This window comes from Phascolarctos cinereus, unplaced genomic scaffold, assembly GCF_003287225.1.
Source record: "Phascolarctos cinereus isolate Bilbo 61053 unplaced genomic scaffold, phaCin_HiC Scaffold_9;HRSCAF=440, whole genome shotgun sequence".
Taxonomy (NCBI): Eukaryota; Metazoa; Chordata; class Mammalia; order Diprotodontia; family Phascolarctidae; genus Phascolarctos; species Phascolarctos cinereus.
Genome location: NW_027556402.1, coordinates 204715399 through 204732013, shown reverse-complemented (window position 1 = coordinate 204732013; position 16615 = coordinate 204715399). Strand labels below are relative to the sequence as shown.

The following is a 16615-nucleotide window of genomic DNA, read 5'->3' as shown; positions in this document are numbered from 1 at the left end:
CTACCTTTCCAGACATCTCGTATTAATCAGTAGACCAACCAGCATTTATGAAGTGCCTTCCATATGCCAGGCAAGGCAGCTAGGCAGCCCAGTGGAAAGAGTGCCAGCTCTGGAGTCAGGAGAACCTGAGTTCAAGAACTGTGTGACCCTGGGCAAATCACTAAAACTCATTTGCCTCAGTCTCCTCATGTGTAAAATGAGCTGGAGAAGGAAATGGCAAACCACTCCAATATCTTTGCCAAGAAAACCCCAAATGGGATCACAGAGAGTCAGTAGTGACTGAAATGACTCAATCACAACAAGATATCTCCTTCACAGAGTCTACAATCCCAGCCCACCTTGCTTATGGGCTGGTCCCTGAAATCCACATTCCCTAGCCTGCCTCTGTCCCTTTCAAAGGCTGTTGGCTCCCCGTGACTGCAATCGATTCTTTCTTCATCTCCATCTCTCCAAATCCCTAAAGCCCTTTAAGGTGCCTACAAGAAGCCTTCCCTGATTCCTCCCCGTTGTTCCCTAGGACCTTCCCTCTCCTTGTCATCTAGTGTCTGAGTACATCCTATGTCCCATCCACAGCCCGCCATCCCCAACACCACCACCACATACACTAGAATGGGAGTTTCTTGAAGGCAGGGGCTTTTTCACTTTGACTTCGAAACCTGAACACTTTGCATATAATAGACATTCAATAAATGCATATTGAACCAGAAATAAAATTTCTTGCTACCTTATGGCATATGATGGCACCAATCCTATTCACTCCTTTATTTGCCTCTCTTATTAAGCCTTAATCACTGAATAGGCTTTGTCTCAGTCAAACTGAGACTTGTTTAAGACCTTAGCTTGAAAAGGCCAAGGTTCCCCACTGCATCCTGGGCCATCTCCAGTTGTCCTGATCTCTGTCTGGCCACTGGACCCAGATGGCTCCGGGGGTGAAAGTGAGGCTGGCGGCTCTGCACAGCCTTCCCTCCAACTCACTTGCATGTCATGGCATCATCTTCCTGATATCATGGTCCTCTTTGAGAACAAAGGACAAATAGCAGCAGTTCTCCAAGGAGAACTGCGGAGGCGGGGGGAGAAGGATCTTTTCTTTTTAGCTGCAACTTCCTTATGTTTTCTGGTGTCATTTACAGCAAGAATGTTCCTCTAATTGTACAGATATACTCACTGGTCATTAGACAATTATCTCACAAATACTCAGAATACCAACATTAAAATTAAAACTGTGAAATTCCACATATTCTCTGTCTCTTTTTCTACTGCCAACACTCAAAAAACCAGAAGGGATCATCTAGCACTGAGGGTCATTCTGTAATTTTTGTCTCCATCTCATCCTGATCTCTACCCCCACCCCCAACTCCCACAACACTTGCTAGGACTGTTGCAAGGAAGGAAGCCGTGCTGTAGATCTGGGACTGTTTGGGTTTATTTTATGAGCTGTCGATTTCATGGGTGGCCATGACCAAAGAGTTCATCACTAACCTCCCATCCAAGAATAAAGAAAGGAAACTGTGGTTGATACAAAGAGACGATAACAGTTGGGCCTGCGATAGGCAGCTCCCAGATAAGGAATGTCCTTCTATCCATACAAGCTGACACCTTCTCTGCAAAGTATGGTCTCACAAGGCATAGCACAGTCTTGGGTACTTAGAAGTGGTCAATAAATATTTGTTGAATTGCATAAAATCTGAATACCGTGGAGCAAAGCCTGGTCTGACTGAAGTCCATCTTCCTAGTTCTCTTAGACATCTTTACACTCTCTACTTTGTCTTAGTCAAGTCAGTCCATATCCCATATCTTTTGCTTCAAGCCTACTAGACTTAAACTCCTGGAACCAAATTTTACAGGACTCTGCGAACAGTAGGTACTTATGAATGTTTGTTGAATTGAACTGAATCCTACAAAGTCCAAGGAGATGGACCCATCTTCCAAGGCAGTGGACAGAATATTGGACTGTGGGAGTGAGAAGACCTGAGTACCAGGATTGGCTAAGACAACATGAGTCAACACGTCCAAATCAAAGCTCGTTATCTTTCCTCTCTCACCTCTCACCACTCACCTCTCTTTTACTATCTAGAACATCGCCATCCTCTCTTGCTCACCCCACATGTCCAATCAATGGCCACATATTGCCATTTCTTTCTCTACATCTCTCACATCTCCTCTACTCTCACAGCCACCACCAAAGGCCTTTATCATGTCTGCCACAGACTGTTACAGTGACCTCCTAACTGGTCCCCCAACCTTAAGTCTCTCCCCACTCCAGTTCCTCCCCTCATTCAACACTCAAAGAGATTTTCCTAAAGCATGAATCCGACCACATCAACCCTCCCAACCCCACTCACACTTCATAAACTCCAAAGGCTCCCTATTACCTCCAGGAGCAAATAGAAAATCTCTGTTCCTCATTTAAGGCTCTTCCTACCTTTCCAAGTCTTCTGGCATTTTACTCCCCTCCATGCACTCTATGATCCAGTGACACTGGCCTCCTTGTTTTTGTGCACAACGCTCATTTCCTGCCTCTGGGCCTCTGTGGTGGCTGTTCCTCATGTCTGTGATGCTCTTCCTTCCTAATCTCCGACTCTCAGAATCACTGGCTTTCTTTTTATTTTTTTTTTTGGCGAGGGCAATGAGGGTTAAATGACTTGCCCAGAGTCACACAGCTAGTGAGTGTTACATGTCTGAGGCCGGATTTGAACTCAGATCCTCCTGACTCCAGGGCTGGTATTCTATCCACTGCACCACCTAACTGCCCCAATCCCTGGCTTCCTTGAAGACTAAGTTCAAATGGCACATCCTCAAGGAGGCCTTTCCCAGTCCTCCTCTGCTCTCCCAACTCCAACTGGTTAGAACGTTCCCCTCGGAGATTACCTACCATGCAATCTCTATCTTGTTTATTCTGACTTGTAGATGTTGTCTTCCCCCTTAGAATGTGGAAAGTTCCTTGTGGAAAGGAACTGTTTTTGCTTTTTCTTTGTATCCCCAGCATTAGCAGAGATCCTGGCATATAGCTTAATAAATGTTTGTTGACTGACCCATTCCTCTGAGGCCCCATTTTCCCATCTGAAAAAGGAGAGGAGAGGGGCAGCTAGGTGGCACAGTGGATAGAGCTCTGGCCTTGGAGTCAAGAGGACCTGAATTCAAATCTAGCCTCAGACACATAACACTTAGTAGCTGTGTGACCCTGGCAAGTCACTTAACCCCATTGCCTAGCCAGAAAGAAAAAAAAAAGGAAAGGAGATTCAAAAACAACAATCCAATTCCACAGCAAACAGTCACTAGTGGTCTACCATGTCCTAGACTATATAAGAACTCAAAAAGTGAAAAATGACAGCCTGCCTTCAAGTAGCTTATGGTTTAATAAATAAACTAAAAAAGTCTAATAATAGAATAAACTAAACTAAGTCCAAGGTTCAGTGTGATAGGGGCACAAAAGATATCTGTATACGACGACAACAACAACAAATATAAGCACGCTAAGAAAATCTGAGAAGACCTCGAAGGTCTAAGCTTCTAGCTCTAAGGTCCATTGCTTCCCATGTGACTTCATGACCTCCTGAAAATCATCATTCTTCAAGATGAGTCAACTCTGAATCTCCCACTTTCCTTAGTCCCCCTTGTCCCTGGGGCTTCCTCCTCCTTCTGATCATAGAGAATGGAGAATGGTATCATGCTCTTCCCAGATCCTCCATTTAAGGAGGGCCTTCAGGACAGCAACCACCTCATCATTTCCCACCCAGCTTCATCGTGTTCCTCCTCCTACCCCTCCCCATACTCCTCCTCCCCTACTCACATTGGAATAGCCTTTCACGCAGAGGATCTGTTCCAGCAGGGCAGAGAAGGCCGTGAAGATACCAATTCCACCTCCAAAGCACAGGGCCAGGATGACGTACGCTTTGTTCCGAAGGAGCTGGAGAAGAAGACCGAGAAGCAGGTGAGGCCTGTAATCAGTGACTGAGGCTCCGCAGTGAGGATTCTGTCCTGAGACTCTGCTCCCAGAAACATCCCTGACCAGCACCCGCGCTGAGCAAGAGATGGCGCAGCTCCATTCATGTGGCAGCCCAAGCCTGGAAGCCAACCACGACACACACGCCATATGCCATTGGTGATTTAGGTACAATTCATGACACATGCAAGGATCATGGTATGCAACCCAAACACATGCAGCCTATACAGAAGAGAGGCTTCATTGGACATGTGTTATATGTAACAGGTAAACCCAGGATGATATATGATGTATAACATGAGAGCTACATGACTAATATATCTCATAGTTCTCATAGGAACATGTGACATGACAAAATCCTCGCCTACTTTCTGTCTTAAGGATGATGTGGTAGGGAGGAATGGAACTAGGTAGGACCTCTGATTAGGGACCACACATTCCCCCAACCTACCCCTTGGGTTCCTGGGAACATTTCTAGCTACCTCTCACAGGTTCTTAACCCAGCTCCATGAAACTCCTGTTTCGGGGGGGGTGGTCCCATGAACTTGGATGAAACAACAAATTATATCTTTATTTCCATGAACCTCTGAAATTTACTATTTGCTTCAGTTATGAATGTAGACCATAATATATAGGGGTCCATAGCCTTCACCAGACTTCCCAAGGAGACCATGATACCAATCCCCTCATGTTACAGGTGAGTGAGTTCAGCTATCACTTTGCTAAGGTCACACGAAGAGAATTAGTGGTAGTCTGGGTGTCAGGCTCTCCCCTTACCCACAGGTCAACTCTTGGGGGATAGTGTCAACCCTTTACTTCCTTTTAAGAACCCAGAGCTGACCAGGCTGATGCAGGAAATCAAAACCACTTCATTCTTGTATTGCCAAGTTCTTGTTGAATGCTCTGTAGAGGGAAGGGTGAGCCCTTGGGCAAGGTAATGTGAGGAGGATTTGCTCTACCCTGTTAATGATCTATACTCTGCCAGAAATTAACAAAGAGGCCCTTTCCATGCAGCCTTTCCTGATTGCTCCAGCATGCACTGATAGTTGCCTTCCCTGAATTTCTAATGCAGAACTACAGACTCCAGGCTTGGATCCTATGCTCTTCTCCAATTAATGATTCTGGGGGAATTTTCTTTCCCTTACAGACTATGAGTTCCGCTGATCAAAGGGCCCAGGTTTGTTCTTCCTCCTGCAGCCCCTTCCCTCTTCCTACCCCAACTGTGAGGTCCCTAAGGGCAAAGCCTGGACCTAAGTCTCCTCCTCCTCTCTACCCTAGACTCTGAGCCAGGACTGATCCTTTGGTGTCTCTCTGTCCCCCAAATAGGGCCAACATGACTTGGCCCTGATGAAGCATGACTGCAGCCAATCAGAAGCTTGGAATTTCTCTCTGAATTGTGCATTCCTGGTTTTCAAGGCCAAGAGAAAAAATGACCAAGGTTCCCATTCTGGGGCTCATGGTATGTCTGCTCTGAGAGGCACTTACCATCCACATCCCTGAAACAAAAGGCTCTGAGGTAGAGGTGACAGCTCCCATGGATGGAGGAGTAGGAGGGACGCTTTCCCAAATGCAGGCACTGGAGAGGAGGCAGGCAACACCAGCTGGGATGACGTAGGATCCAAGCTGGTAAAAGACACACAGAGGAATGTACACATGTGCATGCATGGGGAGAAGCTCAGACATACTGCTGAGGTCATAGTCAGTCAGTCAACTAGCATTTTATTAACTGCCTACTATGCCAAGTGCTAGGGATACAAAGAAAAACAAAAAAACAAACAATCTTTGTTCTCAAGGAGCTCAAAATCAAATGGGAAAGACAACAAATAACCATCCATAAACAAGATATAAATAGGATAAATTGTGAGTAATCTCAGAGGGAAGGCCCTGATTAAGGAGGACTGGGAAAGGCTCCTGGAAGAGTTGGCGTTAACTCAGACTCAAGAAGCCAAGGAAGTTAGGAGGCAGAGATGGGAAGAGAGAATATTCCAGGCATGCGTAGAGCCAATACAAACAGTTCAGACTTGGGAGATGGAACAGCAAGGAAGTCAGTGTTACTGGATGACGGAGTACATGACAGGAAATAAGGGGTAAGAAGTCTAGAAAGATAGGAAGGCTCCAGGTTATGAAGGGCTTTGAAAATCAAACAAAGGGTTTTCTAATTTGATCCTATAGATAATAAGGAACCACTGGAGTTTATTGAATGGGGAAACAGGGGTATGATATGATTGGACCTGCACTGTAGGAAGATTAATCTGAGAGCTGAGTGGAGAATGGATTGGAGTGAGGAGAAACTTGTGACCAAGAGATCTATCAGCAGGCTATTGCAGTAGTCCAGGGGTGAAATGATGATGGCCTGCACCAAGATGGTGGCAGTGTCAGAGGAGAGAAGGGGGACTTGAGAGACATGTTGTGAAGTTAAAATTGACAGGCTTCGTTGACAGATTTGATAAGGAGGCTGAGAGAGGGGGAGGAGCAGAGGACGGCACCAAAGGTGTGAGCCCGGGCTGTATGACTGGGAGGGTGGGGGGACCCTGGACAGTAATAGGGAAGTCAGGGAGAGGGGAGGGTTGGGGAGGTGGGGTAAATAATGAGTTCTGTTTTGGACCTGTTGAGTTTAAGATGTCTGTGGGACATCCAGTTCAAGCTGTCTGCAATACAGTTGGACATGTGAGACTGAGGGTCAAGAGAAGGTAAGTCCTCATGGTGACTGACTGCTCAGCAACAGTGTTGGAGATGAGAAGGAAAAGGGGAATTATTCAGCTGCTGTGGTTTACCATTAATGGAATATCTTCCTCTTTTTTCACAAGCGCAGGAGACCCCATATTAGCCAGGAGGACGCCCAGAGGGTTTGCTGGATTAAATACAAAATCAAGAGGAGGGTGTTTAGTTCTCTGTTTGGGCTTCAAATGAACTCATCCACAAATGTGAAATACCCCATCACTCCACGCCCACTCCCCACCACACTTCCCCCAACCCAGCTGCACCCTGGTGTCCAACCCTGTGCCTCCCACACCAAGTTAGGCAGTGCTATTGACCCAGGCCCTCCCTCGGGACTTCAGACTAGAGAGAGACAGAAGAGGGACAGACCTGAGCCCTTCCCTAAGGGAATTCAGGGTAGGAAGGAATAGGATTTAAAACTCAAACAAATGTTGGAAAACACGCAAAACTTTATGCCTGGGTCTTACCTGCTTCACGTCATCTCCTAGTAGACAAGGTGCCCATTTTACAGACAGTCCCACGTCTAAAGTTATAGCAAGTTGCCCGTGGCCCTCAGAGAATCAACTGATCAGTGACAGTCCCCAGAGCCCAACCCTGGCTAGGACTGCTATCCCTGGGGCTCTCATCCTGGAAGCCTTTCAATAGGTTGGTCAGTCTATTGTAAGAGATCCAGGAGATCAAAACCAAGCTAAACTCAGATCTCCAGATTCCTGGACCAGTAGCCAGGGTGGCATTGCCACTCACTGCTGAAGGAGGAAAGAAATCCAGTACGAAAGAAGAGACGGAGAAGTAGTGAGTTTGATGCCCGTGTAAACCCCTAAGTACAAATGTGAATTATTTCCTCATAGCTTCCAGAAATGTCAGGCCCACGGATACACATTACATACATCGCTATACATATATGCATGGATACAGACAGATTGTTGCCCCCCCCCAGCAAGTACTAGCCAAGGTGTGCGCCCCCTAAACAACAGATACCTCTAGGCAAATTTATCAAATGTCACCCATTCAGCCTTATTCTCCTTCTTGAGCCCCAGGCCCTCAGCGCCTACTTATTAAATATTTCACACTGGATGTCCCATAGACACCTCAGACATCCAAAACAGAGTTCTTTATCCTTCTTCCCAAATCCACCCCCTTTTGGTCCAAGGCACCACTGTCCTCCCAGTATCCCAGGACCACCCTCTCCAAGCTGTCTTTGCCTCCTCACTCTTCCTCACCCCACATATCCATTCAATGGCCAAACCTTGTTTCTCCCTGTCCCATTCTCTCTTTTCCCACAGCCACTCCAGCCTAGGTCTCGCCAGTTACTATTACAATGGTCTATTAGCCTCATAGCCTCAAGCTTTTCCCTTCTCCAATACATTCTCCACAAGTTTCCCAAGTGATTTTTCCTAAAGCACAGGTGAAGTAGGCCAGGATACTGATGGAACTGGGGAGGTGTGAGTTACCTCCTCTCCCTAACCTCCTCCCCCAACACCAGCTAGGACTGTTGCAAGCCAGGAAGTTGTGCTGTGGACCTGGGAAGGTTGGGATTAACTTTGCTCCCAGGAGGATTGATCTGGGACTCAGCTGCGGCAAGAACAGTAAAAAGCAGTTTTTCAGACTCTTGACAGGGAGCCCCTGAGACTCCAGGAACACTCTTTCTGGCTTTCATCTGTTCTTATCCTCTGAACTGCTTTTACATGAGTGCACTGAAATATATGTTTTTTAACTTTTGGGTTCTGAGTGATCCACTGCAGGAAAAACAGAACCATGTCACCCTCTAATTCAATAAACCCCAGTGGCTCCCTATTGCCATTAGGATAAAAATATAAACTCATTTGTTTGGCATTTAAAGCCCTTCCCCAACTAGCCACAACCTACCTTCACTTCATCTTCTGTCTCTGTGTCTTTGAACTGGCTATCCTCCATGCCTAGTCCAATATCAGTCTCTCTACCCAACTGTTCTAAATTAGTTCTTGTGGAGGAAAAATAGAAACCATCATCATTTTTGCAACATCTTGACGGACTAATCAATCCCCCAAAGGCCTGGTAGCCTAATAGTAGAAAGCCCCTAGCCCCTGTGGAAGGAAAAATAAAATATAGCGAACGATGCAAGGACACAATAAAACACATATTCTCATCCACTGTGGTGACAGCATCCTTGGATGCGTTGCAATGCTGTTTTTGTCTAGAAGGACTACTTTCACAATTGCAAAAATAGTTGGTCATTTCCCCTTGGAAGGAAGGAAGGAAGCAATCATTTAAAATTAAGCTCCTACTATGTGCCAGGCATCATGCTAAGTTCTTCACAAATATTAACTCATTTAATCCTCAACAACCCTGAGAGGTAGGTGCTATTATTAGCCCCATTTTACAGTTGAAGAAACTGAGGCAAACAGAGGTTAAGTGACTTGCCCAGGTTCACAGAGTTAAATAAGTGTCTGTGGCTGAATTTGAACTCAGGTTTTCTTGACTCCAGGCTCAGTGCTCTGTGCCATCTAGGTGCCCCTAAAGCAACTTAAAATAAATTTTGTCAAAGGTGGCAAATATATAATTAATTTTTTTCCGTTTTTTCCCATTAGAAGCCAGCAAATATGTTTAAGGCAAAAAGGGACATATTTTTGGGTCAATAAGACAAGGAGAAGTGATTTTCTTCGATTGGTTCTCCTCCCACTGGATCAGTGACAATTTGCAGCCCGTAAGCAGCCAGTGAGAACTGTCCTTGCTGGGTCAAATTCAGCAGCCTGTGGCCAACCTGAGCCTCTCTGAACTTTCTTTGACAGACTGGATCTCTTAGGACAGACATACAGTCTTCCAGCCAGTCCACGCAGGAAGCCCTTCTAGCTTTGTAAGGCCCACAAGAACTTTATGTTCCACCAGCCAGACTCATCTGAACTCTGTGATGAGGCACTGAGGAGGGAGTCTAGCCTGGGCACATATTCATATGCAGACAGGGTAAAACATTCACAAACCATGATGTCTAGATGTACCTGCCTGTAGGCATACACATATATTATGGCATCATGTACACATTATTATGGTGTGTATGTGTATGTATGTATGTATGTACACACATATATACACAAATACATACATGCACCCCCAGAGACATGCACACAGACATGGAATAGGAAGCAATCTTACATGTAATCAGTACACAGGAAATAGCAGTCTATGAAAGAAGGCCACCCCCAGAGGTGGGAGATGAGGTCAGCAGATGTCAGCTCTGGAGTCTGAACTATAAATAATAAAACATGGGTTAGTTTTGTCAGAAAGAGGTCCTCCAAAAGGGAGTGAACCTGGGATCTCCCCCAGGTCTTATCAATGGCACCTGCTTTTGGAAAGAAGCTCCAACTGCTTTAGAATAACGAGCCAATATTAGATGCTTACTAAACACCTTCTAGGTGCTGGGAAAGACACAAACTTTCACTAAGATACAGTCCCTGCCTTCAAGGAGTTTAAAGTCTAGCAGGAGAAGGGACGCAAAAATAGACCACTATGGTACACAACACAATAGATAAATGGCATTAGAGTGATCAATACAGGCAAGCCGGAGAAGACTTATGTGACCTCAACCAAGAAAATGACCTCCACAGCTACTATGATAACGTCAAAGAGGCAAACAATAACGGTGACCAAAGTGGAACGCTGGCAAATTATAACGACCAACCTTGGCCCCAGAGAAGAGAGAAGAGAAGGTGTCTTCTCCCTGGCCCCATCCTTGGCAGAAGTGGGAGGATACGGGTGTGAAATGCTGCATGTAATGTCAGATTTTTTCCAATATGTTGGTTGTTTTGCTGAATTGCTTTATTCCCTTCTCTCTTTTTCTTCTTTGTTATAAGGAATAGTGCTCTGAGAGGGGAAAGGGGAGGGATACATTAGGGGACAATGGGTAAATGCAAAAACAAAGGTAAAAATGTAAAAAAAAAAAGTAGAAATAATAAAGTGCTCTAACGAAATAAAGCTCAAGCAAATACCTCATGAAGGCCAAAGCGTAAAGCCAAAGAATCATAAAATTTAGGAACAGAAAGAACCTCACAAGCCATCTTGCCCAGGATTTCTTAGCTTTTTCTTTTTTTTTTGTCAGACATAGTCTGGTGAAAACTATAGACTCATCTCAGAATAGCCTTTTTAGATGCATAAAATAAACTACATAGGAGTACAAAGAAAACAAATTATATTGAAATACAGTTATCAAAATCTTTTTAAAACTTCATGTGCTCCAGGTTAAGGTCAGGTACTGATCTGATCCAATGACCACATCTTACAGACCTTTAGCTAAGAAGTGAAGTATCTTTTCTGAAGGCATATGGGAAGTATAGAACAGAGCCAGGATTTCACTTTGAATCTTCTCACTTTTTTTTTTTCAAAAGATTAGGTCTCCCCATCTTGTCCAGGTAGGATGTAGAGTGCTAATCTAGAGCTTGATCTCACTATTTAGTCTGCATGGACCAGTCCTGGTTCAAAGCCCCTCTTCCCCTCATCCCCATTCCCCCACCTCCACCCTTAAGCAACTTAGTAGCCACTTACTTAGGAAGCTCACTCTATTAATGCCGAATTTAATATAGACATCTGATAGGCATAACCCCCTGCAACTCAGAACTCCTGTGCTCAAGAGATCCACCATCTTTAGCCTCCCAGGTAGCTAGGATGACAGATGTGCACTGCCAGGAGCAGGAGTCTAATGACTTTATTATTCAACACTTTTCACTATACCACAGAGTAACAAAGCTCATGGCTAGATCTCCCCAGAAGCCAATTCCCGTTGTGACTTGTAAAGGCAACTAGGTTATTCCTATGCTTTGTTCTTACTGCCTAATGAACACAGAAAATGTGAATGGGCCCCTGACCAGGGATTTCTGCTTTCCCATTAAAAAGGTAGAGAAGATGAATTAGCAGTGGGCTTTGCTTAGTTCTTATCTTCCTTGACCTCTCTGAATATTTGATACTATTAACCACTGTCTACTGTGAGACCCTCTCTCCTCCCTCATGTTCACCAACACTATACTCTCCTGGTTCTTCTCCCTCTCAAACCATTGCTTCTCTGTCTCATTCTTTGGCTCCTCATCTTCTTCCTGCTCTCTAATCATAGGCCTTCTTCCAGGTTCTACCTTTGACATTCATCTCCATATCTCCACTATCTCCTTTGGCAAATTAACTTACTTCCCCTCCCATCTTCTATGCTATTGACTTCCAAATCTATTTATTCTGCCTTCCTTCTGGACTCCAGACCTACATACAGCCAGCACTCCATAAAGGACATCTCTATCTGAATACCTCACCAGCACATCAAATTTGACAGATCCAGATCGAGGCTTTCTCCTTTAAACCTGCTCTCCCTTTTGACTTCATTATTTCTGTCCATGGTTCTCCCATTCAAGGTGCCTTGTAAACTCAGAATCATGGCACAGTCTTTATGTACATATCTTAGTGACCCTTTTGGATTGCAATGTTAGTCAACTTTGTATCTCCTTCAGCACCCAGGACAATGACCTATACTTAATAAGCACGTAATAAATGTGATGAACAAATGAATGAATTCATTGTTTTTCTCCCTTGGATTATAATTATGCTCTGATGATATCTTTCTTACTAGATTGTGAAATGCCTTAGAGCAGTAATCATGTCTTATTCAACTGAGTCCCTGAAAAAGTAGCCCATTCCAAGGCCCTCCACATAGTAGGTATCCAGCAATTCAACTCAAATCAACAAATATCTATTGAGGGCCTACTACATGTGAAGCCCTGTGAGGGCTCTGTGTGGAAGAGAGCAATTAACGTGATTCAAACTCTGTCCCTGAGGTGCTCATAATCTGGCAGGGGAGAGGAGACACATATACAAATGCCTACAAAGCAGAATAGCACAAGTGCCATATGAGGTATGTGGAGAATTATGGGTGATCAGGACAGGGAGAGATTACATGCTATGCATATAATGGAAAGAAAAGCTGGCTGTGGAATCTGAGGACTTGGATTTGAATTCTGCCACTTATAACCTGTGTCACCTTGGGCCAGTCGCTTCACCTCCCTAGGCCTCTGGTTTCCTTATTTTGAAATTGAGGGGGCTGGGCTAGAGACCTCTAAGGTCTTTCCCAGTTGTAGATGCACGATCCAGCTACAAATTCAAAGAGAAGGAGGCATTTAAGCTGGGTCCTGAAGGACAGGTGAAAGTTTTACCCTTGGTGAGAGTCAGAAGGTATACAATGAAAAGGTTTTTATACAATAACAACAATCCTATAAGGACAAAAAGCTTAAGATTTAGGAATTCTGATGGACACAATGACCAGCCACGATTCCAGAGAATTCAAAATGAAACATGCTGCCCTTGTCGTGTGAGATGGGCTCAGGACAGACTGTCATTTGTTATTGTTGTTGTTATTTTTTCTGATGTGGCCAATGTGGGAATGTGTTTTGCCTGATCAGTTGTGTTTGTTTTTCTTGGTTTCTCCATTGGGGGTGGAGTGGGGGGAATGAGTAGGAGAGAAATAATGCAGATATGAACATTTCTAAAAATTATTAAAATGGTTGTGTTTGTTGTGAACACTGAGAGTTACTTGTGAGTCAGGTGGAATTACTCTACTTGAGGTCCAATTTACTTGTTCGTCTCTTGTTGAAGGAGAAAGACTTAATTACCTAGGTGTCTCTATAGAAAAATGGTTGGAACACCAAAAAGCCCAAATGCCCTCATACTCCTGGACTGGCTAGAACAGAGAAGCCAGAATAGGAAATTAATTCAGCCCAGCAAACCCAGGCAGGCAAATCCCCAAAGCAGTGCAGAGGTGCAGTTTGTTCTAAAGATACTTTTCTTATTGTTTTTTCATCATTTCAGTTGTGTTTGACTCTTTGTAATCTCATCTGGGGTTTTCTGGCAGAGGTACTGGAATGGTTTCCCATTTCCTTCTCCAGCTCACTTTATGGATGAGGAAACTGAGGTAAACAACGTTAAGTGACTTGCCCAGGGTCACAGATATCTGTCTGAGGCCAGATTTGAACTTGGAAAGATGAGTCTTTCTGACTCTAGGCCCATTGCTCTATCCACTGCACCACCAACCTGCCTATTACACTTTTCTTAACTGGGACCAATAGTCTTTTAAATGCCCCCACGCTTAAGGAACTAAGAGGGAACAGGTTCCACTTGGGGCTTAGGCAGAACATCCACTAAAAGGTCAACAACAGATGAGCATCTGATAAGCCCAGAAAAAACAAAAACTGGGACAAAAGATTCCCTGGACCTAGGAAACAGGTTAGAAACTTGACACACTCAAGATTCTGACTTGCAGCTTACACCATATGCCTCAGTGAACTCCAGCCAAATGAGAAACTTAAACACTAAAAAAATGTTTAATGGAATGAAATATTTATCATAACCATGAAAGGATGATATATTGTTTTGATTCAACAAGTAGAAGAAACTCTCAGGACAAGACAGATGTCAGTAACTACCTGAAAAAAAAAGTTTTAAACTGCATAACAGAAAATAACATAAAATAAAAATAAAAAAATATTTGCCACAATTTTACAGATACAATTTTATATCTAAAATAGATAGGGATAGGGATTGGACTGCTCTTTTTTTGTTTTTTGTTTCTTAATCAGGATAGGGAATCCCAAATGAGGAAACTCCCTTTACCAATGTTAGTACCTTTTCAGCAATTTATAGTCTTAGAGAGTTGCCTAGAATACTGGGAAGTTATGTGACTTGCCCAGGGTCACACAGCTAGGACATGTCTTCAACTCAGATGTTCCTGGCTCCAAGGTAAGCTCTGTAACCACTAGGCCATGCTAACTCTCCTAAAATGTGTAAGGAACTCTGTCAAAGTTCCCCATCTCTAACAAACAATCAAAGGCTATGAACAGACAATTTTCAAAAGGAGATGTTATTAGTAATTCCTTCAAAAAGAACTGACCTCTCTGAATGCAGATGGAAGCATACTATTTGTTCTCCTTTTCTTCTGTTGTTTTGATTTGTTTTTTCTTTCTTGTGGTTCCTGCCATTAGTTCTAATTCTTCTTTCCATCATGACTAACGTGAAAATACATTTAATATGAATGTATAAGTAGAGCCTATATCAGATTGCATGCCGTCTTGAAGAGGGAGGAGAGGAGGGAGGGGGAGAAAATGTGAAACTCAAAATCTTATGGAAGTGAATGTTGAAAACTAAAAATAAATGAATTAATTTTTTAAAATGACCTCATTAGTTATCAAATAAATATATATTAAAATAACTTTATGGTATAATCCATGTCCTTCAAACTAGAAAAATTATTAATATCAAAGATTAAATCATAAAATTTTAAGTAGCATTCAGTTTGGGACACAGAAGTTTTCTCTCACTGGCACGTCTAACAGCACGTTAACACCAGATCCATATTTTTCTCTTCCCCTTGTGGGCAAACCTTAGAAATATACTCACCCAGTCTATCATGTGTGTTAGACAGGTAGGGAGAAGGGAAAGAGAGGAGGGGCTAGAAAAAGCCACAAAACATGGTAGTAACGGCAAGGAGAATAGGTAATTAGTGATGGGCTGAGGGCACAGAGAAATAGCAGATCTCTTGAGTCAAGCGCTAGGGGCAAAGGTGAAAGGTCCCTGAATTGATTTGGAGGAGGAGCTGGGGTCCAGGGAAGCTCCCCCAGGTCACTGCGGCCTAAGTTTCAGACTAGATCCTTCACAGGGCATTCTAGACAAAGGGAAGGGGATGTTGCTCAGGACACATTCAGAGAACAGAGTGTAGCCTAGGTTGAATAAGGAGTAATGAAAGGGAACGAGAGGAGGTAAGGGTGGAAAGGTAGCTTGGGGCCACATCATAGAGAGTATTGAACGCCAAGACAAGCTATTTCAACTTAGTTTGGTAGGCAATGGAGAAGAGCAGAAGGTTTTTGAGTAGAGATATGCAAAGATCAGATTTGAGGAAAATTTACTTGCACCAAATATGTTGGTGGATCAGAAGCAAGAGACTATTATTCCAAACATCATATAGGAGTCAACTACCATAGTTCAGACAGGAAGCAAGTGAGGTTTTAGACTAGGGTGGCACTCTGGGAATAACAGCTAGCATTTGTAAAATAGTGTGCGTTTGTAGAGTGCTTTTGAGGTTTGCAAAGCGCTTTTTGAATGTTATCCTATCTGGGTCTCATGAGAACCCTGGGAGGTAGGTGTTATTATTACCCCTGTTTTACAGAGGGGGAAACTGAGGCAGATAGTGGTTTAAGTGTCTTTTCCAGGGTCACATAGTTAAGAAATAGAAGAGACCAGATCTGAACTCAGGTCCAGGTCCAGTGCTCTATCTACATTGCTACTAGCTGCCTAAAGGGATAGAATGGATGATGAATTAAACAATGGAAGTAAATATCTGTAAGTGAAAAATACAACAAAAATTATCTTCAGTTCAAGTTTACATGAGGCTATTTTCCTCATGAAACAGAAAAAGGGCTCCTAAATGAGTTCTTAGCTTCCCAACTTTCTAGCACCAAGACCTCCTTCCTTCTCCCATTACATATGAGTAAGATTCTCATAACACTAGTGCTTTCAACCTCAAGATAGGCATGAAACCACTTTATCTCACAGATACCACATAAACATTACTGCAGCGTGGGACATCCTGCTCTCCGGAGATCTATCTTTGACCCATACTAGTCCCTATCAATCATTCTTCTCTCCCCCAGGTCCCACAGATTGATTGGTCACCCACTCCCTTCCGCTGTCACCACCCACTGTTCCCAAGCAAAGTGTTGCTCCTCTTTCACCTACTAAGGTACAGGGCCACCATCTGTCAACACCTGCATTCTACTCCTACACAGTTCACGAAATTTTCTAAGACCTTCAATGGCTCATAATTGCAGGAGAAGAAACAAAATTAAAAATAGAAACCGTGAGGAAAATTATAATCATAGAATACCATAGTTTTCATAATACACACTTGCACAGACAGGTGTAGGGAATTCCCAAATGAGGAAACTCCCTCTACCAATG

The 16615-nt window shown here is 43.7% G+C and overlaps 1 protein-coding gene across 2 annotated transcripts in view; it reads right to left on the bottom strand.

Moving 5' to 3' along the window:
* Positions 1 to 16615, bottom strand: part of SLC49A3 (solute carrier family 49 member 3) — a 64291-nt gene that overhangs the window by 27817 nt on the left and 19859 nt on the right. For both annotated transcript variants that reach the window (XM_021005484.2, XM_078148542.1), the window contains exons 4-6: positions 6718 to 6794; positions 5429 to 5566; positions 3791 to 3907 (exon numbers count right to left, since the gene is read on the bottom strand). In XM_021005484.2, the coding sequence (XP_020861143.1) occupies positions 3791 to 3907; positions 5429 to 5566; positions 6718 to 6794 (332 nt within the window). The remainder of the gene's footprint in view (positions 1 to 3790; positions 3908 to 5428; positions 5567 to 6717; positions 6795 to 16615) is intronic.